General features: G+C 38.2%; 1 protein-coding gene across 1 annotated transcript in view; it reads right to left on the reverse strand.

Moving 5' to 3' along the window:
• The window catches only part of PTPRC (protein tyrosine phosphatase receptor type C), a 59,661-nt gene extending 41,964 nt beyond the window's left edge, over positions 1-17,697 (reverse strand). The window contains exon 1 of the mRNA XM_071749810.1: positions 17,438-17,697. Coding sequence (XP_071605911.1) covers positions 17,438-17,504 — 67 coding nt within the window. The 5' untranslated portion in view covers positions 17,505-17,697. The remainder of the gene's footprint in view (positions 1-17,437) is intronic.
• Between the last annotated feature and the right edge of the window lie 4,346 nt (positions 17,698-22,043).

Below are 22,043 nucleotides of genomic sequence, written 5' to 3' on the forward strand. Positions count from 1 at the left end.
CAAAAATGTAAGTTCCTACTGTTATTTCTGTCAAACACAAGAATAAAGATGAAAATTTCCATTTCCACCTAGTCTATAACTTTATCTGAAATGTATACATATACCAGAAATAGAACAGGGTTGAATTATTTTAATAACTTAAGGCTGCAAATTTAACATTTTTTGAACAGGGTTAAGAAAAGACACTAGAAAAACAGCAAATAATGTAAAAGACTTGTGTTAGCTATGAAATATGGGAATGTAGTCATGTTCACCTGAAAAACTAATATGGCAGACAAGTAGCCAGAACTGGGGTTTTTTTCTCCTCCTCTGACACCACCAGGAACAGGATGAGTTGCAACAGCACAAAATCTAACTCACAAGGCAAACTTTCAGCTGTGCAGAGCATAAGGGAAATCAAGTGCAACTTTTCGAGCATTTTGGTGTTTTAACAGTGTTTGCAACTAATGGACTTCTTTCAATTTCCTGGTAAATGGCAGTCTGCAAGAACTATACAGTGTCGCAGGATGTGGGTGCTTTAATTTTATCTCCATTTTGCAGAGCACTGGTCTGTGCTTACCAAATCAGCTCTCAGCTTGCATTGTAAGCAAGAACCTTCCCTTTCCCATGGCAGGGCTGCATGCCAGCCCACAAATGAGTAAACTTCCTTACTGAGGTAAGGTAAGAAATAGTAGCAATGCATAAAAATATTAACACTTCAGCCTACATCATTTGAGAACAGAACTTTGCAAAACTAAACTATCAGAAAGTGTAGTTGCCCTAATAACTCATCTTTCATTTTTAGCCTGCTTCTTTAGCTACAAAGCACTACAATGACACAAGCCTCATGGTACATCACAGTATGAAACAGTTATTACTTAAGAAATAAGAGTATACTTTACCTGCCATCACTATTGCACTGTACACAAAAAATCCAGTGACTCTCCTAGATTAGGATGATCTGAGTTGCCCAGTTGTAAAACCAAAGAGCTTTTCCATTTTATAGTTCTTCTATTGCTATTTCCAGTAGGTTTTAACTGCTGAAGGTTCATTGTTCTGAAGTCCAAAGAGCCACCTTTAAAAAGAGGATTACTGTAGTACCCTGACCTCCATCATAGCAATTGATGATATTTATTGTAAATTCATACCTTCAAGAAATTTTGGTTGAATTTCACATCATTGACCTCTGAGGCTTACTGTCTAAAGACAACATTTCACAAGCTGTATGCAGAGTTCTTTCCTAAAAGAAAATCTAGCATCAAAAAAAGATGGCAAAAGGTCTCATTTCTTCTGCTCCCACTGCTCACAGGTGAAACCACCGTGTGCTTTTACACTGCTGTGTCCCCTGTCCCACACCACTAACAGACTGTCCCCAACCCTGGTTTCAAAAAAGCTTTCAAACACTGAACAGGAATCCCTCTGGCACCAACTTCATGAAAACTGTAAAAAGGTGGCTTTTGTCTTCTCTTCGATTGCCCCTACAACTTTTTAACAATCTAGCAGACCCACCAAGTTATTCACAGTTTTTCTTATATATTGGAAATAATTTGTTAATTTATTATGGTGTATATTATTTCCTGAATTAATTTCTTGTTCATCTTGGTAAAAATGACTTTGCATTTTACCTATGGTGGCATGACTTCAGATGGCTTTCCAGCTTCAGAAGAACACCTCTAGTACCTAAACAAACTCTCACAACATGACTTTTTTCTCTTGTGTGTTATATTAACATAATTTTTTTTACAGGTTCTAGGATTTCAGTTTGTTTTTTTATATTTTCTATCAGTTCATTCTAAAACACTTTCTTTAAACTAACTAACTTCCAAACAACACTTGTCCCTGAGAACACTGATGCTCATATTCTGCAAAAATAGCACTGGGTATTTCAGAGGAGATATAGGTTTTACTTTGTTTAAATTATACCTAGAATATAGTGTATTTTTTGTCAAGACAGTACATTTATGTAACATTCTTACAACTCTCACTTTGTAATACCAAGTGTGCATAGATTTTTATAAAACTAACTCCAGACACCTACTTATAGGATAGGACCTCTTCACAATAAATCTCTTCCAAGGTCTTAAACTGTGCAAGGAGTCCTTTCGTTAGAGGTGTACTGGGAGCCTGACACGGAGGGAATTAACTTTTTTTTTTCTTGTTTGACCATTTTCCAGTCTAACTTAGGGGTATTTGCACTGAGACTGTGAATGTGAGCCTTGTTCTCACAAAGAAGAACCCCAACTCGATTCCTGTGTACTTCCAAAGCACTGGAAATGAAACAGAGAAGGATTTTTCAGACCAACTTTAAAACTGACAGAGGTAAAACCAAATCACTGAGGTTGTATGTTGTTACCTATGCTTTTTTTTGAAGCTGAATATATTCTCTGTCAGCTACAACACGATATGGTTAAACTAAGTCTGTATTTAAATAAAAAGTGGTGACTCACTGCAATGAGGGCAATGCAGTCACTGGAAAAATTATACACTGTCCAACAGGCTTGGACACTGTGAGATGAGGAGGCATCCCAGTGGCCTCAGACTTCATGACTTCATCCTTAATGCATCAATTGAAATGGATTACTGTCTCTGTACCAACAAACCTGAAAACACTTTGAGAACTACAGGTCTAGACCAAGCACACCAGACACCAAAGGGGAAGTACCAAACCTGCCATACTCTGGTTGCTTGATGACAGAAGTGTAAATCTGCAGGAGAGAGAGGAGCAGCAGCATATGTCAGGATGTGCCCCTGTACAACCAGAGAGCCCAGGATGCATGAGGCAGCTTAGATTGTATTACTACCTGCAGAAGAGATCCAAAGCCTTTCTTATACAGGTATCTCAATTTTTTAAGGATTTTTTCAAGTCATAGCTTGAATTACTAAGCTTTTGAAAAGCATTCTTATCAATATAAAGTTTCTTTAAATTAAGCACACCCAGAATTCTGTCTTCTTAACAGAACTATGAGAATTAGAGAACAGAAAAGAAAAAATGGTTGATTTCAATGAAGTTGCCCTGATAGATTATAAGTGCCTTATTATCATAGATATTAAGGGTTCCTACCCTGGATTGAAAGTAATTTTAATTATTAGCCTGCTAACAGTACAAAGATAGTGCAATGGTGTCCTTGCTATTGATATTGCAATATGATGATCCTGCAATATGTGGCCTTGAAAAGCCTTAGGGCCTGTAAGCCAAGGGAGTGGCAGGAACTGGGTTTTGCAGAAGATGAACAATTTGTGAGTCTCCAGAGAATCAACTGAATCCCCGAGATATGGAGAATCTGTAACCTTTTTTTTTTTTTTTTTCCTTTAGCATGCAGACAACTACTGTCTGAGTTGAGACAGAGTTAAGAGGCTCTAAGGAATCTTTTTTACTTCCTCTACTTTCCTCATAGCAAGGCTTCACCTATGAAGAAGGCATGAGCTGGGATGGTGCTCAGCAGTTTGATCATGAGGTTAAAAAATGCAACATAAGCAGTATTTAAAAATGCACCAGTAAGACTGTGAACACTGGACACTGAAATAGTATTAAATCTAACCATTAAATCTAACTAAATCTAACCATTAAGTCTACCAAAGACTCATCAAAGAAATGAAATTCAGAAAGGATTTTTGGTGTTAGAACTGCAGCAGGCACACAAAAAGTGAGTGTACCATTAAGCTGATTAGAAGAGAGACCAAGCTAGGATCTATTTGCAATCAAACTGGTTTCTTCTCCAGCAACTGCACTGTGAAGATGCTGGATGGAATCAATCTGCAGACAAGAATCCAACATCCAATACTTCAAATACCCAGCATCACAGTCAGCCATTCCCTGCGTTCCTCATTATGAGTGAAATCTCCTGTCTCAGCATGAGAAGAAGTCATAGGGATTTGGGTTTGAGTTTGTTTTTGAGCTAAAAGCTTTGAAGAGCTTTTTGTTCTGAAATGTGGCATTACAATGAGTTTTGTGACAGATGTCTCCCTAATGATCACATTTCCTGTAGTGAGACTTCTCATCTGCCTCTGTGACTGCACCAGCCCTGCAACCAACACTCTGCAGCAGCTTCCACCTCCAGTGAAACACAATTGTATGTGCACAGATCCACCCAGGACTCAGATGTGTCACCCTGACCTAGCACGTGGATTAGGAGCCCCCATCACTAGCACAGCTGAACTGTGTTGATTTGGGGTTTGGATTTCTTCTACAAGGACAGTAGATGGTAACTTTTGTAGAAATCTGGCTCACTAAGACCTATTATCATGCTAATTCTCCTTTGCATTTGCCTCCTGCAGTACAACAGTAACTCCAGAACATAAAATGAAATACAGCAAAATGTACTGACCCCTGCTGAAAAATTACTAGCGCGTAATTGTTATTTCCCTGCTCTTGATTTATTCTTTCTCATGCTCCAGAACATCTGAAACGTGTCAGCCTTTTATCTTACCCAAAGTTCCAAGCAACCCCTTTATTGGTGCTTCAATTTGATACCCCTTCCTGAAAGTAGGCAGAAATTTCCTTTGAAGCTGAGAACAAGCTTGTCCCAGGAAGAGGGATTAATACCCTCTTGTCTTCTTCCATTGGTCTTTGCTAAATATCAGATTAAGCTCTTGTGTTCCCTCTTTGCTAGGGTGACAAGTACTTTAAGCAGAAGGTTAACTCAGGATTTCTGCAGCTACCTGAGGGGTTACCATAGGCCTCCTACCACTTTGCTGGCTGACTAACAGGATTCATGAAATGAATTATTTATTTCATACGGTAATCAATGTTACACTCTCCTCTTGCTTTGCTTCAATATGAATTTTTGCTTGAATTGCTACAAAATATGTGTCTTTCATTATGAAATAACAGTCACAAATTCTTTAAATGTTTGAATTCAAAAATGTTCCTTCTTGTCTTCATTTCCCCTGCATTTTTTGATGACTTTCCACATGACCTTTTAGAAGTCAGTCTCAGTCAGTTACCATTTAACCTGAAAATTATGACTTCTTCACTAAAGTGTGTTGGGCTCTGTGTAACAGCAAGATATTTATGAAGGTGCACTGAAATCCATTTATGAAGCAGAAATATTTTTTATCTGCTCTACACAAATAATTTGCTCTGATGAACAGGTGTCTTTGGTTTTTATTTCTTTTAATAATTAATGTTTAGCAGCACTTGCTAAAATAAACACATGATCTGATTTCTGCAGATACATACTTGTCACACTAAAGACACATGTTCCATGGGTGTTTTAAGGAAATTACATTTCTTTGTCTCACCTAGAAGATAAAAATGAAACTCAGTGACATTATTTCTCTCAAAACCTCATCATATGTATGAAATAATCATTTATGAATGCAGACATATATTCTAAGCCCTCCAGTATTTAGGAAGAGTTTTTGCATTTCTATTTACAGACATAAATCCACACACTAAAGAACTGTCATCCCATTAATGGTTTGGGAATTGTGAACAGTGGCAGTAGGGTGGCTAAGAGCTTGAGTCACATGTGTCTAGCCTGACTGTGATGTAATTTAATTTCACTATGAAGAATCTCATTGAAGCTGGATCAAGTTTAAACTAATGGACAGCTCTGATTTCTCAAAGGCACAGATTTAAATAAGTAAAATTAGTAAAATTTTTATAATATTTATTTTAAAGATGAGCTCTTTTTTCTCGGGTAAAACATAGTCTGAAAGCTTCCCCAGGTAAGAATTTTCTGAAGGGGCAGTGTAATCATTTCAGTAGTGCAGCTCTAACAATTACAAGCTATGAATGAGATCCTTTACTGACTGGAAAAAGGATTTATCTTTCTTAATTAGATTTTGCTTCTTCTTCTCTGCAGTCATCCTGCACATTTACTCTCTAGAGAAAGAGGCATTCTCAGTGACTTCTCGGAGCAAAAAGTCCTCTCCCTACCCTTTAAGAATTGTCTTTAATCTTTGTTATAAGTGGAGGAATGACAGTATTCTGCCTACACTTCCTGGAAACTCAGCTTAGGCCTGTGTAGCTACTTTCATCAAAATATCCATCAAAGGTCAGGTATTTTTCCATACTCATCTAGAGACAAAGATGCTACCTATCTGATGAATCAGTTCAAGAGTGTTACTGCTTTTCCCTCAAAATGAATCAGAGATGATCACTAAGAAAACTGTGGATATAATTTCCATGACTATAAGTGTGCTCAGAATTACAATCTTATCAGATTCTACAGTTTCTTTCACCTTGGGTCCCCAGTCCAGCTTTTCCCTGGCTTTGGAGATGGTTACAGGAGACAAAGGACCAAGAAGCAAATCATCTGGTAGTGGCTCACCAGTCAGCAGAGCTAAACTCTGCACTAGTTCTGGTGGCAAACACAAAATATGAGGTCAAACAGGGAGCACTGGACATCAAATGCTACTTCTAAAAATGAAAAAAAAAAAAAAAAAAAAAAGAAATAAAGAAAAAAAAAATAGGTAAGAGAAAGGCTTCCATCATGCTGTTACTGAAGAAATGCTGGAGATAAAGCATTAGGCTTTTATCCTCTTTAGAATAAAATGTAAAATGGTGATTGCACCATCAGTGCTTATATACTGTTTTCATTGGGAAAAAAATCCCCTGATCTACTATGGAAAGCAGCATGCTGTTTGTTTCAGCATCAGGACTGAAGTTATTACTACAAGTTATCAGTGTGACATCAGCCATTACAAGGCATTTCAAAGGTCAAAATTTCCAAAGCATAAAAAGGATTTAGGAGCCCAAGAGATCCTTAAGAAGTCAATACAAAGAAACTTTGACTGAAATCAATTTGTGCTGCAGGGACCCTAACATGGCCCAATTACTTAATTCTTATCTTGGCATTACAGCAGTAACACAAAATTTGCTTGACATCTTAGAAGGACTTGAAACTGTCAAGAAATCAGTTTTTTTTTTTCTCCTTAAACATCTGTTACACCCCAGCAAAGACAGCAAATATTTTAAATATTTTTCACTTAAGTTCCATACAAACATCTACTTCACAAGTGCTGATGCTGATAAAGGATATAAAAATAAATGCTCAAAACAGATAAAATGAGTGTTTTTCAGAAGGATCTTCCTCCTAGTTCCGTATTAATTCTTTGCTCCATTACATGGAATTACACTGCCCTTTGTCCAAAATGCAACTTCACACATTCTGAAAAGATCTCCTGATGTCACATGGAACTAATGGAGATTGTTATGAACATTACCAATATTCATGTGATCTACCTTAGATGTGGTAACTACTTTAAAATGTCTCACCCCTTTTTTGCAAAGAGCAGGAATGCATCTTGAAACAATATTTAAAGCCCCCTGTCAAAAAAATAACATCAAGAAATACAATGTCCGTTTTGATACCAGTACCTGAAAACAATATAAAAATAATGACAACACTAACATGATATAAGTCATTCTCATGGTCATAAATACAACAGAAACAACTGTAATCCTCAGAAACATGTAGGAAAAAGAGCTACCAACTGACTGCCCTTGGTCAGGAGGTGCCAGAATGTGGCAGGTTTGGCATCACACTACTGCAAAGAACTGAATGTTTAGCTGAACTCACTAAGTGTTCTAAAAAAAAACCAAACAAATAATTTAAAGAAAAAAAATGCAAACAAAACCCAAGAAAATTTAAAAAAAAACATAAACCACCATAGTAATACACAACAAATCAGAATTTCAGAACTAGTTCTTCAATTCTCTTTCACATACTAAAAGAGTAGCTATGAAAAAATTTGATTTGCTTCATTTTTACAGCATCACCAGAACTTTGGCATGGAATTACACACTGGGAAGGCACAGACATGTGGCTGTCTCCGTGCACAATGACTGTTTTAAAATCAAATTGCATACACATAAGCTGTTCTAAAAGATACTGTCTGGGGACTAAAGGTTGGCAAGTGTCAGCTTGTATTGCCAGGTCAAAGCCCTAGTTCTTTCCTTTCCCTTTCCTTTTCTTTCCCTTCACTTTCCTCTCCTTTTCTTTCTTTTTTCCTTTCCTTTCCTTTCCCTTTTCCCTTTCCTTTCCTTTTTTCCTTTCCTTTTCTTTTCCCTAACATTTCTGAACATCCACCTAGATCTTAAAATCTGTGACTGCAGACTGTTCTTTTTGTACAGCACAGAAATATCCAGAGTGTACACTGAAGATAATTTTTGCCTGCAGAGATAATTCAGTGCATGAGCTCTCCCACACATGGAAGTGAACGTGTGGGTGTTTGTAACACCTCGTCTACACATTCTGTTGTTTGTTTACCATATTTCACTCGCTGGTGAGAGAATGTGATATGTTAATGAAAGGATTAAACAGCTGGAGAAAATAATCCTTGCAAATGAACACTGTGTCTTTGCATGTGACTTGATTTTTTATTGTATCTATATAGCAAAGAGGAGTTTTGGAACACTGCAAGCTTTTACTTGAACTCGTTTTACCATTAAGTTATATTCAAGGAGTATGTGTGTCAGTTTTGTACTGCAAAGAAGTTTTAAAAGCACAATGTGAGACCTACAGAACATGGACCCATGTAAAACAGTCTACTTTGGATCCAGGGAATAATTTATTCAGTTGTATCCTGCTTTAAATAAGATGCTTTATGTCCCTTTCTCAGAAAAAGAAATTAGTAGCATCATGGATTATGCAAACTCTTTGGCTGGGCACATGTTCTACAATTACTTTTTCTCTAATCTACCTTTGCTCTTACCTCTATACCATTCCTTTTTAAGAAACATTTGTGCTGTACAGAATCAGGTCATAAACCCTTCAAGGAGAAGGTTATATTCACTCTACAGTTACACAGCTCCTGGTCCAACAAGAATCCTGGTCATGGCTGTGGCCACCAGCCCTACTGTACCCATAGTCACACACAGAGCAGCCACTCCTTACTCACTTTCCAAGTGCCCAGAATTCACAACTTCAGAAAAAGTTCAGGAAAATATAAACTTTTTCACAAGTGCTGATGCTGATTAAGGATATAAAAATAAATGCTATAGTTCAAACCAGATAAAATAAGAGTGGTTTTCAGACTTTCAAACTGCAAGTTATCACATCATTGCAGGGGCAAACACATAAAGATCTTCTGAAAAGAACAGATTTGATTTTTTTTCTTCTATGAAAAAAGAGTTCTCGAGTGTTTTGGAGCTTCCAGTCAAAACTGGGGATGTGTCCTTCAAACAGGTCTCTCAGGGTAGCTAAAACAGGAAAGTGGAGCCTTGAGTATTAAGACCTCCAGTATGTTTAGGGAAGAAAAGAAAAAAGGAAGAAAAAAGAAAAAAATGGACTTGATTTCCCTGTTCTAATATAAAGCCAAAGAAAATTCAACAAAACACCTTAAAAAACAACAAAGACAAAATAAATCCTGTAAGACACATGAAAGTCTCTTCAGACTTTCCACTGAGGTGAGCAGCAGTTTTGTTACAAAGAGAAACAGGGAGCATCAGCTGCAGAGCAAACAGATGAAAATGGCATATTTGACATGCTCTGTATTATTAAAATGTCTTCATTGCTCAATGAAGAGTGGTTTTTAGAAGCTGTGGTTTGCAAGCAATCCTTCCCTTGCCATTTAAGGCCCACTGCTGCAATGAGGACACACTTGTTGACATTTCTGGAGCAGAATCACTTCCGCTTTTTTAAATGTCTCTCTTCCCAACTTTAACACAAAAACTTAAACCAGCTGCTGCACCAAACACTTGTCTGTTTGTTCAGGGTGGTGTAAAGCTGCATCTTAGTGGGTCCTTAACCCCAATATTTATCACAGCAGCAAAACAAATGCAGCTGTCACTTTTTTATTAGCTTTTGGAATAATCTGATCCCCAAATCTTGAAATTTTTGTGGGACTCTTTCCCCTGAATTCTTCTGTGATTTCTAATGAACTTATTACATCCTGTGTTGACTCAAAAGGCACCTGTAGGTGAGATTTCCATACACAGTATATTTCTAAAAACACTGTCTTACTAGAGATTAAAACTTATCTGATCACCTCAAAATCCTCATGGCCAATCTGGCCAACCTTCAGAGAAGTATCAAGTGCTAAATTCAGGTCAAACATCACTGTATTTTATGAAATTTCTACCTCTGTGCATTACAAAAACCACGATCTACTAATATCAAGCATAAAATACTCTTTATAAATATCAGATTTTCTTGATCTGCCTCTGTATTCAGCACCATTCCACTGAAAACCTTCTGGACTCTTAGCATGTAAGTTGGCAGTGGGTTTAGCTGTATTACTCCTTTGTTTTCTAAGTGACAGTGTGTGTATGGGGCAGCTTTCAGAAACACATTTCTAAGTCATTTGATTAGCAAACTAGGACAGTAAAATCAGAAATTCTACTGAGTGGTACTCATGCGTATTTCTCACTGCTGTTTGACATCTTTCCCTCAAACCTCAGCCACCCTTCACGATAGACTGCAGGTGTGTGGAGGATGTAGCAAAGTCTTTCAGTTCTGTAGAGGCAGCACAGTTGAGCACAGAAGCTTTAATTAAATTGCAAACAAGGCCAAGTATTTTCATGTGCTTATTGGGCAGTCTCAAGTGTCAGAAATGTTGTATTTCCACCCATACACAGGTACATGGCACAGGCATGCACATTCACACACATTATTTGGTGATGGGGGAACTTGTGTGTTTCTTACATGAGACTCAGAGCAAAAATCTCTCATTGACATCAGGGACCAATAAAAAAAATTACCTGCTTGAAAAAATATATTTTTCATTTTAATATAATTTTTTCCAAGATAGAGAGATATGAATTTAAAAATCCTCCAGATACTCTATCCAGGACCCACCAAAACCAAACTGTTTCTCTAAGGTACACATGCATGTGAATCTGCATTCACCCTAGACACTGGAGGTCTATCTCAAGAAGATTAACTGAACATTAGCAACATTTTCCCTTCAATTATGCAAGCACATCATTTTCAATCATGTGCTGACAGCCAGCTTGGCCTGTATTTCTCTAAAACAGTTGGTTTACATTTATAAATGCTACCACTGAGACTTTTAAAACACCTAATGTACTAGACAGGCTCACTATTTATTTAAGTGTGGAGAATGCTTTGTAACATGAAGCTTTTTGCAGCTATGGTCCACTTAGCACATCTTAGTATCTCATCTCATCTGCAGACACTAGAAGTAAAAAGCTGTCAGTCCTGTTCTTGTGTCTCATTGACCAAATTCAGTTATTTCACCCAAAAACAATTAGAATGGAGAATACAGTTGACACAGGGATGTTTTGGAGAACTTCAGATTTACTGGAGGTAAGTACAGTATAGTTTGTTCTTAGCACAGAAGCATTGGCTCCCATTGACAACGACTGTGCTTTAGGACTGAGAATAAGGTAGAAATTCATGAACAAGTAACTTTTTCATACTTTTTTGTTTTCATTGCTCGGACACACTATTCAAAGTACCCTAATCCACAACTAGTTTCTTCATATTAGATTTGTGGTAGTTTACAGGTTGCAAGAGACAAGCACTGCTCAAAATATTTAAGGAATTATGACCCTATCTTTTTTGCCACAGAGTAAATGCTTCTACCTTCAACTTAGCAGATGACAAAACTGAGATCTGGAGAAATGAAAATGACCTAACACTTCACATCATGATTTTTTGAGACAGCCTAAACTTCAGCTGACTTCTGTCTCCTAGATCTTATTCTAGAAGCCTGACAATGTTCTGCCATTTATCTTACCCTTTCTTCCACCTACATACGTCTTCTTAACTCACAAACATCCAGAAACAACTTAGGGTCTAATACTATCTTAAATATTTCATTTATGACTTCTGCCATGCATATGATTACCTGGAGAGGTTTTACTAGCCATATGTTTTGGTACCATCTCAGCTGAAGTTCTGCATTGTACTAAATTTCCATGAGTCTAAAATCTTTCAGCTCATAAATGAGGTATATGCTTCATTCAACAAACTGTTATTTCCTTATATGTTGAACAGAAAGCTTCTTTGTATGGTTTCATTTTGCCATAAGACAACTAGTTTGATTTTTTTCTCTTTTTGTCAGGGAAAGAATTTCTTTCAAAAGGCAATTAAAAATACTGCTCCATGGAGTCCACATTTTTGTGACAACAAAAAAAGTCATTCGTGCACAACAAAAGATACCTCTGGAGCTTTGGGTAGGGTGGTGGGATTATGAATGGAGAACAGACATATTGTAAGAGAAGTCTTTGAAACTATAGAATAGAAACCTAAGCAAGCAGCCTAGCCAAGGAGGCACTGACACAGAGGGAATAACTGGAAGAACAGTACTGCAAAGTAGTGGTATAAAAGAAAAGAAAAGAAGAGGATCCTGTTAGCTGCACAGTGCTATGGATAATGTAAACTGGCACTGAAGCACGCACAGTTAGTTTCTAAAATCCTGGAACTGAAGGCCCCAAACTGCTTTACTTGAAAGGGAAATAGGCCTGGAAATAGATAAAATGCTTTAACAGCTACTAAAACACCAGTGAACAAGATCTGTTTGCAAGTGTATTGATAGCCTGGAAACACCTCAGGACATACGGTCTGAGAGAACACTGAAATTGCAGGGAATAAAACAGCTTTTACAACTAGACCCATTACCTTAATCTTGATATTTACAGAAGGAAATCAGAGTTTTGCTGCTTGAAAAATCTTTAACATCTTTTGCACAAAAGTGCTTCAGTGCCTGAAGTGAGCTTTGAAGAGAGTCAGCTATTCCCCCCAAAAAAGTGTTTGGGTGCTCTGTACATCATAAGTTTGCCTGAAAGAAATGTCTGCTTGATTTCTATCTATATGCAATTAAAGATGAATGAATATGAACAAAACATCTCCAAATGATGCAGAAAGCAACACAGCTCAGGGACAATCATTTCCCCCAGGCAGGCCTTGTAGTTAGGGCACCAGCAGCCAGCTCAAAGGGCACATCCCTCCTGAGCAGAGTACAGACATCCAGTCCAGCCCTACCTACCCTCTTTCATTCCTGTAAAGTATGTGTTTTTTCCAGGGTCTGAAAGAAGTTCACTCCCAGCTACAAGGAGCTGAAGTCATGCTATCAAGCCTTACACAGCACACAATGCCTCCCTGTGCTGCCTCTTGTTCCTCTGCTTTTTCAGGTGCCACCTCTGCAGCCCATCCCTGCCCTGAGCTCCCCACCACAGCCACCCAAACAAAGGGAAATGACATTGGGAAGACTCAAGGCAAGTCTGTGCTGTAAAACACAGGGTAATGCAGAGACACTGGAGCTATCTCTAAATCAGGTAGCTGAATGAATATGAAGAGGAGTCAAGCCACGACAGCAGAGAGTCCACTGCTTAACTTGCAAGGGTCATCTTGTTCTGCCTTTCTGCTGGGCCAGATGTATGCTTATGAATATTAACTCTTAAAACTAGATCAATAATGTAAACAGAGGACAGAACACTTCCATGGCCTGCTATTCTCCTTTCCTTGCTCCCAGCATGGCACAGTCCATACCACTATGCATCTGCACAGCAAAAGAAAACAGGATCATTTTCATACACTGTATCCAATGCATTCACAGTTTCAGTGGGAAGAGCACCCACCTGTCCAGTGAGCACACACACTCTCCCAGGCAGGCAGCTCTGCAGATAGATCACAGGACTCAGAAAAACAAAGTTTGATTTCTGATACTAGGAATATTTTGAAAAGTCACTTCATCCTTTTTCCTTCCCTCCTCCTTCTGCCTTATCTCATTGTATCTGCAATGTTTCTAACCCACTCACTGTTGATTTGCTAAAACTAAAAGAAAGTGCTTCCAATATACCATGCCACCAGGAGCTGGATTTTCTTTAGAACTGATCTCTGCAGGGCAGTTTTGCAGCTTTAAGTCTATACCATAAAACTGTTCTCAGTATGTCAATATACTGACATAAATTATTTCAGAATGATGAGCAATTGTGTTTTCCACAGACCCATTACTCCAGAATCAGATGTCTCTTGCAGTCATAACCAATATACCCCACAAGTAACCCAGCCATATGCTCATTATGTTGGTACAGATCTAGGTGAATGTGTAATGAAAATTACACATGGGGCTCAAACCATTAGCTAATTGTAGTCCAGAAACCACACAGCTATACTAGAGTGCTCCTGCACTGTGATTAATGTGTATTCTGCTGGTGGCTTAGGTACAACACCATAATGAAACTCATCAGCTTCCAGTTTAGAAGTGGCCTGGTGCCTGGCCAGCCCAGGGAGTGAGCAGGACTCCCAGCATCTCTGTGTATACACAAACTCTCTGGCTCAGTTGGATTTTTAATAAAGCTCTGGAACTGTGCAAGATGTGAAAAGCAGGTAATTTGTTACAAATTATCAAGCAGGTCCCCAAGTGCAGAAGTCCAGAGGATGTACATCAGAAAAAAAAAAAAAATCCCTAAAAAAAACAGCAGTGGGGAATCAGCAGGAGGAAAATATCAGAGGCAGTGCTCTAGCCTTCACTTCACTTTACTTTCTTCTACCTTAATACCTATCTTCCAGGCAAATTCCCCTTATTCTTTATCCTACACATAAATTGAGCCAATATTACTAAGTTCTACTACTAAAAAATTAAGTCTGCCACACTCTTCCCAAAGCAATCGACCAACCTGTGAAAAGCTTTCCACAGAAAGTGAAAAGAGGGTGAGCTATGTGGGTGCTGATGTCTGTGCAAGGTAATATAATACTTCCAGCTAGAAATCTCCACAGCATTTGGGTATGGAGACTGCATGGTCCCAGATTTCATCTGCCAGCAGAAGCTTGGTGCTTTTAACTTGGAAAATAAAAAAGACACACCCAAAACTACCGAGCAATTATTTAGTTTCCTGAAATAAAGGAAGTGGCTCAGAAGTGGGTGAAGGCTTTTGAAAACTGTCAAATTGCTAATGTTTGTGGATGGGGGGGGAAGGAACCTGAATTAGTGATCTAATGGAAAAAAAAAAACCTCTTGTCCTGCAAGCATTTATTTTTCCTTTTTCTAAAGTGAAGGAAAAGTTTTATTCTGTTTCTTTTTTGTTCAGCGTTTGTTGTTTGGTTTGGGGTTTTTTTTTTTGGCGGGTGGGTGGGGAGGGGGCAGTGCAGGTGGAGAGGAGAAATGGCAAGGTGTTAGAGTTGGGGAGGTTGTGTTTTTCCGGTTTAGGGGTTTCTTTATTCAGATTTTTGGGAGTTACTTAGGTGGCATTTTTTACGTAAGTAGTCATTGATGCACTGTATCAGGTGTGCTGGAATAACCCTATTGATTGGTAAGTCAGCCTAAATATCAGAAAATGTTATGTTACTCACACTGAAGATTTTAAGAAGCACAAATCTGGCAACTAAAGATTTTAGTCAAGGTATGCAGATAGATGAAAGACTAACAAATAGTGCACAAAACACTGAAGAATTTCATGGGATGTTTCAGAAGAACAGATGTTTACAAGGACAGATCAAAACCCAAGTTTGGTGTTTATTGGTACCATATATTGGTATATATAGGTACATCCACAAATACCACTTCTTGGTCTATTTCTTACCAAGAAAACCACCTGGATACATGCCCTCTATTTGGGGGTTGTACATGGTGAAAAGGCTCTAGATATTCCTAACTTCTTTGTTTGTTTTAATGTAGTTTGATGTTCTTAAAGGTGGCTTGGAAAAACCACAGGAAATTAGAGATGCTTTACAGGCATTTATATTTCTCCCACTGGGTCTTGAAAATCAGCAAGTACAATCTATTCTTTGATAATAATAACAACAAAACAAGTCCCAAAGACAACACTTGTTAAAAAGTGCCTGAAAATTGCCATAAAAATAAAGCCTACACCACCTTCTCTGATTTTTACTCCTCCATTACCAAACCCCTCCCTAGAAGACTGCCCAGTCACCCATAGCTACGAGGCAGAGTAATCTACACAGAAAAGGTCAATTATAATGGTGCTGCCACCCTGACAGGAGAAGCAATCCCTGTGCCAAACCACATGCTGAATGCAAGGTGTGTGGCAGCATGAGACTTGATCACACTAGAGAGGAGTTAGAATTTCTTTGAGGATCTTCTATTTAGTGAAAGTATGTAGAGAGGAACTGGCTTGAGCTAGACTGCTCAGACAGTCTCCGTGTGGACAGAGAAAATAACCATTACTTGAAATAAAATACTGCTATTCCTCTGTCTTCCAGTCCTCTCTATTAGAGAATACACTGACTGACTGTGAAGGTGGCTGGGTAAGCAGACAGTAAGCTGCCTTTATTGGAAAAAAGAGAGCAATGGGAAGTTTTAGAAAGAGTTACAAAATGGAAAGTAGGACAGTAGATTTAAAATTATTTTAAAAAAATTAAAATGGGAAAAGCAAGAAATTTTGTTCTTTACATTACGGCACTGACTCATTTTCTTATATCTAACAGCTAGCAAGCAAATTTATTTGGTGCTGCCTGTCTTCAGAAACTTTGAAAGACAAAAGGACAAGAGAACTAATGCTTAGGCTTCAAATGCCCTTTGCTGGTTATCAGAGAAAGGCAGATGATATCTTGTACACATCAGTATAAAACTGGAGTTACTATAGTGACATGATGATTGAAGCATGCATAAATTCAAAGTATGTGAAAACAGGTTTCAGCCCTGCATATACTTTTCAGCCATTTCACAATATATGTTTCAGGACACTTTTTAGGGTGAACATTACTTTAGAGAAAAGCTTTTGTGACACTGCTAACTATTCCAAATTATATTAACCAGCTCCACTGATGGAAGCCACATCACTTATATGTAGAATGCTGTATGATTGTTTCAAGAAAATATTTTTCTTAAAGATAGATCCATTTTTTTCTTAAATAAATTATCCCAAAATTAATTGTTTTTCTTTCTACCCACATTATCTGTCGTATCTAGTGTGTCTTGCAAAATCAACCTCTTGGACTCTTTCTTATAAACTTAAAGTCAAGCGACAAATTTACCTGCAGTGGGGCAATCAGATAGCAAAAAATTTTGAAGGCTGTTTCGGGAGCAGATCTTCTAACATAAATAAATTGTATTTCATAAAATTAATATCAAATAAGTAATTTCCCAACTGTGAAGATCAAAATGATTTTTTTCATAACTCCACCTAAGTAAACATAAAAATCTGAGGAACTGTAAGCAGATTCTGAGATCAGGGATTGGCTAAAATGGAAAGATTTTTTTTGTTTCAGGGATTTAAACACAGAAAACACAGTACTGCATCATGAGATGAAACCAAAGACCATATTGAATACACTCACATGAGGGAACTGAATGTATTCTTTTTGAAATACAACAACAAATCTTTTTTTTCTTTTTCCTTTTTTTTATTTTTTTGATTTAAATGGCTCCTATAATGCTCAACTATGACCACATGAAAGAAATTTTAGTCTTGTACTTTATGTGCCAGTCTGATCCAGATTCTGACACCATTGCACACAGTTGCATTCTTGTTTCTGAACAAAGATGTTATTTCTCCTTTTTCCAAATTTTTTAATTTGTTTTACTTCTACAGAAGATATTCAGGGATAAAAAAAAAGAGAAAGAAATATCAATTGCTACCTACCTTTGACCAAAGCATCCTGTCCCAGAAGTGCAACACCAAATGCTAAGAGTTTAAGCCACAAAAACATGGTTATTTCTGAAAATCAGGCGTATCCTTATGAAACAGCATGTGTCTCTCTCTGGAAAGCAGGATAAGTGTTGTCTGACTGTAAAAGAATTTCTCAGCTAAACTTGAACCAAAAAGGAGAATAACTAGGCATGTACATTGCACTGCCTGCTTATCTGTGAAGAAGTTGCTTCCTCTGCTACCCCAAGCTAACCACTCGCAAACTTGCTATGCAGCTTAGTGATGTCAGAGACAATTACTTCTTCAAAAAAAAAATTCTTTCAGTTTCCAGGAAGTCAAGAGCGTTTTTCTTACTGTGCTGCAGCAATTCTCAGCTTCCTTAATTCAAATGAAATAGATTATTTTAGTCATTCTTTCTACCGAGAAGCTAAACAAGTCTTAACTTTTAAAAAGATTGGATGTCACTGTCAAGTCTTGCTCTTCATATTTTTTCTATGGCATACATTCACCAACTCTCTTTTATGTTATGGATCCTTAATATATTTTTTTTTTAGAGATTTTTGTTGAGAGAAAGGAAAATCCAAAACATCAGTCAACAAGACTCTTCTACTGGCAACAAGGACTTCATGAACAGAGGCATCTTCAAGTGAAGTGACTGATAAGTAAATGAAAAACCTTTAAACATAGGGTATATCTCTAAATTTCTCCAGAATGATGCAATTCTGGGTATAACAGTAATACACAACAATGGATAGAGGCAATCTAATTCTGTTTTCTGTAATGTTCAGTTCCTAATTGCTCCATACAATTTTTTACCATGGTAATGCCAGACGGTTGTGGTCTCTTTCCTGGAGCTGATGGAAGGTACACCAAAGACATTTTTCTTTACTGCATGAACTGAAAATAGTTTTTCAATAACTTGATAAGAAATGTCCATTGCACAGTAGATTACAAATGGAATAAATGTTGGAATTGTTTCTCTTATTGAAGGTTTCAAAAGTTTTAAAAGAACCAGCAGAATCCTATCACAAGACAGATAAAGAAGGAAAGAAAACATATTTGTGCTCCTTCACATCACAAAGCCCAAATCACTCTTTTCAAGAGCAGATCCTTCAAGTGGCAAATTATTTCAGTGCTCATTTTCTATCAATGAACCACTGCTCTGTAACTGAGATCAAACACCTTCAAATAAAAAAATCTTTGATTTCAGATGAGTCTCAGATGCTTTAATATCCATCTGCTTGCAATGCATACGAAATACAAATCTCAGTAATCTATTTGCCATTTGTGTACACGGCCAACTGAGGACAAAAATAAAAGGATATTGTTGTAACAAAACACTGGTTTTTAAGAGACTTTAATTAAAAAGCCAATATTTTTACTGAGAGATGCCATGTGCATTTTAGTCTCTAAGTTCTCAAAGCAGCTGCAGACCTGGCCTAAGAAGCAGGAAGTGTGTGACAAAAAGAACACTCTCAAGATTTCATCCCTTATAGTATGCCTTTGAAAGCAAGTAATTATTATCTACACATAGAAATCTAGAAGGTATGAAAAATAAAGCTCAGATTTAAGCAAAAAGTCATAGGATCAGCCAAAGGGAATCAGTACACTCTGCTAGCATTTTCATTAGTCAGAAAAACCTAAATGTGGTGGGGTATAAAGGTGTGTGTCTTGGAGGACTTCAGAACTGACAGAGCAACCTCCACTATACTCATTAACAGGAAGAGCAGATCAGTTCCTCTCAGAGACAGGGAAGGTCAGGAAACAGTTTTTGTAGGCTTGCTGAGTGGAAAAGCAGTGATTCCAGAAAAAAGAAAGAGAAGAAGATGGTTTGAAGGGGAAATTCCAACAGTGTAGGGCTGGCTGATAGCCAGAATATAAGCTCTTCTATATCACTCTTCTGTCAGGGACAGATTGCTTAGTTTTGCTAGCTAAGATCACTGCACTGTGAGCCAAAGGACAGACTACAAGAAGGGAAATTTTATTTCTAGTGTGGTTCAGACCTGTGCTGAAAGAAATACTATAAAGATGATATAGTGGGATTTTACACTCAATATCTTTTTATAAGTTCCTGTCGTGGTTTTAAACAGTGGATGGACAGTGACAGATGCTCTCTCTTATTACCAGTACCCTTTCAGGAGGAAGAAGGGAATGAGAGAGAGAGAGAGAATTTAGGGTTGAAAAAACTTGAGTAGGTAGAAGGTGACCTGTTTTGGTAAATGATGCCCTCCTCCAGTGAGGACCCAGGCAGGGACAGAAGGGCAGGGACAGAAGGGCAGGGACAGAAGGGCAGGGACAGCAAGACGGCCTTAATCCAGCCAGCACATTGGGCAGAGAAGCCCCCGAGGGCTCTCTTGAGCACCATGGGAAAGAATACTTTGTTTGGTCCATTTGGGTCACATCCTCTGCTCCCATAGGCTCAGCTGCTCCCCGTTATAGCTGCCACATCCCCAGCCTGGCAGCTGCTGGTGGTGTCCAGGCAGGGTTTTTCTATCCTGGTCCTCTCAAACCAGGACTTGGGTATCACTTGGGTTCAGCCTGCAGCTTTCCATAAGCTATTATTTTAACTGTGGGGCTTGATCATCTTAAAGGTGTTTTCCAACCCAAACAATTCTACTTTATGGCTATAGCAATGTATTTATATCCTATATATTATTTCATATTTTCATGCTTCACACAATTAATCACAAATGTGTTTAACACATGAAGCCTTTTCCCAAACAAACTGCCATTGTCTTCCAAGGATAAGCCCTAAAACCACACTTTTAGGAGAGTTGGAGGGGATTAATTTAATTTCAGGTTAAGTAATGGGCTATTAAGATCCATCCTTTTCCAGGACACAGCATTAATTTTTCATCAGCTAAATGATTATATCAGTCTGTAACTATAGCAGTATAGTTACTGCTGCACTGGAGAGAATCAAAGCCAGAATGATCAATTCATACCCTTAAGGACTGCTGAAATGACATTACAAAAAACATGTAGATGCTTAGGCTATTCATCTTTTTGGAAGTTATGAAAGAGACAAAATACCCAAAACAAGAAAAAAAAAACACCAAAAAATAAGCGGTAGAAGTCAAATCTTTCTTTGTCCAATTCACCTATCTTGCAACACAGTGGATGTGTTAAATTACCACGAATGTCTCCATATTCTGTGCAGTTAAACACCATCTCAGAGGGCAATTATATCAACTTCAATAAAATTCCAAATTTATTGTGCCAATAGCAACTGGTTTTCCTTTCCATTTGCATCAGAAGACTTAAGAAAAGATCGCAAATGCATGGTTTTTGTTTCATACCAAAAATCTAAAGAAAAGAGCCCTTGAAACACAGATGTAAGAAAGGGAATCCAAAGAAGAAAGAATTTACAGTAATTTACAGAGTGCTCTGGGCATGGGGTGATTCTACTACACAAAGGATTTCACATTTTTTGTTTCTGAAGGCATCATTACTTAGTGGTGGTGCTGCTTAGCCAGGTTGTATCACGCACTGTAGGCAAAAGCAAGGCAGAAGAGGAAAATTCAGCAGAACATGCTTGATTATGTGGTTAAGATTATTTCCTTTCCCAGAATACTTCACAGACTTATAAACAAAAACAAATGGACAGCCTGGGCTGTACCTGTTCCTGCAGGAGCTCACAGCACATAAAGTCTCCCATGAAGGCGATTGTACTCAGTGGAAAACCTGTACAATGGGCCATAAGACTTCCAACATATGTAGAAAATGGGAAAGATGAACAACAACTGGAGATTAAAAATACTCACATAGGCCATATAAACATAAGCACTTCTCTATAGCTCTCTGCTCTACAATAGCTTTACTAGGAGGTGGTTCTAGATGTATGGCACCTTGCCCTTTTCAGTACTGTCTTCTGCCTTATTTCCTCCCTTCAAGGAACATGTCAGTGTGCGTGTGAGAGAGAGGGAGGGAGCACACAAGATATCCCTGCCCCAGAACAACTCCATGATATGCTAAATGCAGCTAAAAATATCTTACTGTTCTTTGGGAAGAAGCCAATGAGCTGTATCCTAGCCCAATGGAGGGTAAAGTAGCCATAAAACCACCACTATCTACTCTAGAAGCAGGGGGACCATCTCTTTGTCCATGTAAATAACATGAAGGCTCTGCTCTTCCACCCCACAGGGTGTTCCCAAAACAGTCCCCTGTCTGGTACCCTCAGGGCTTGGGAGAAACAGACTGGAAAGATGGAGGGAAGGCAAGAGTAGCATTACTCAGGGATTATGAGCAGCCTTTTCCTACAGCCACAAGCCAAATAAATTTGTATCTCAGGCTGGAGTGCCACAAGGTGCCTGCAGAAGACTGGTTCACCCTGTGTCTGACATCAGGTATCAAGTAACAGTCATATTGCACAGGTCTTGTGCCACCCAAATTCCTGGTGCTTGCCAAGTTCTGTGTCACAGGAGCTGTGCCAGTGAAACTGCCCTCTTTTTATTGTCTTTTCATACGATTTCATGTTGCTTGGTTTCACTCTGTTAATTTCCCTATGACAGTAGCCTAATAACGATGGGACACTCAACACAACTTCCAAGTCCAGATTTTCAAAGATATGGTATCACTTTGGCCCTAATCACAAAGAATT

This window comes from Heliangelus exortis, chromosome 8 (genome assembly GCF_036169615.1).
Source record: "Heliangelus exortis chromosome 8, bHelExo1.hap1, whole genome shotgun sequence".
Classification (NCBI taxonomy): Eukaryota; Metazoa; Chordata; class Aves; order Apodiformes; family Trochilidae; genus Heliangelus; species Heliangelus exortis.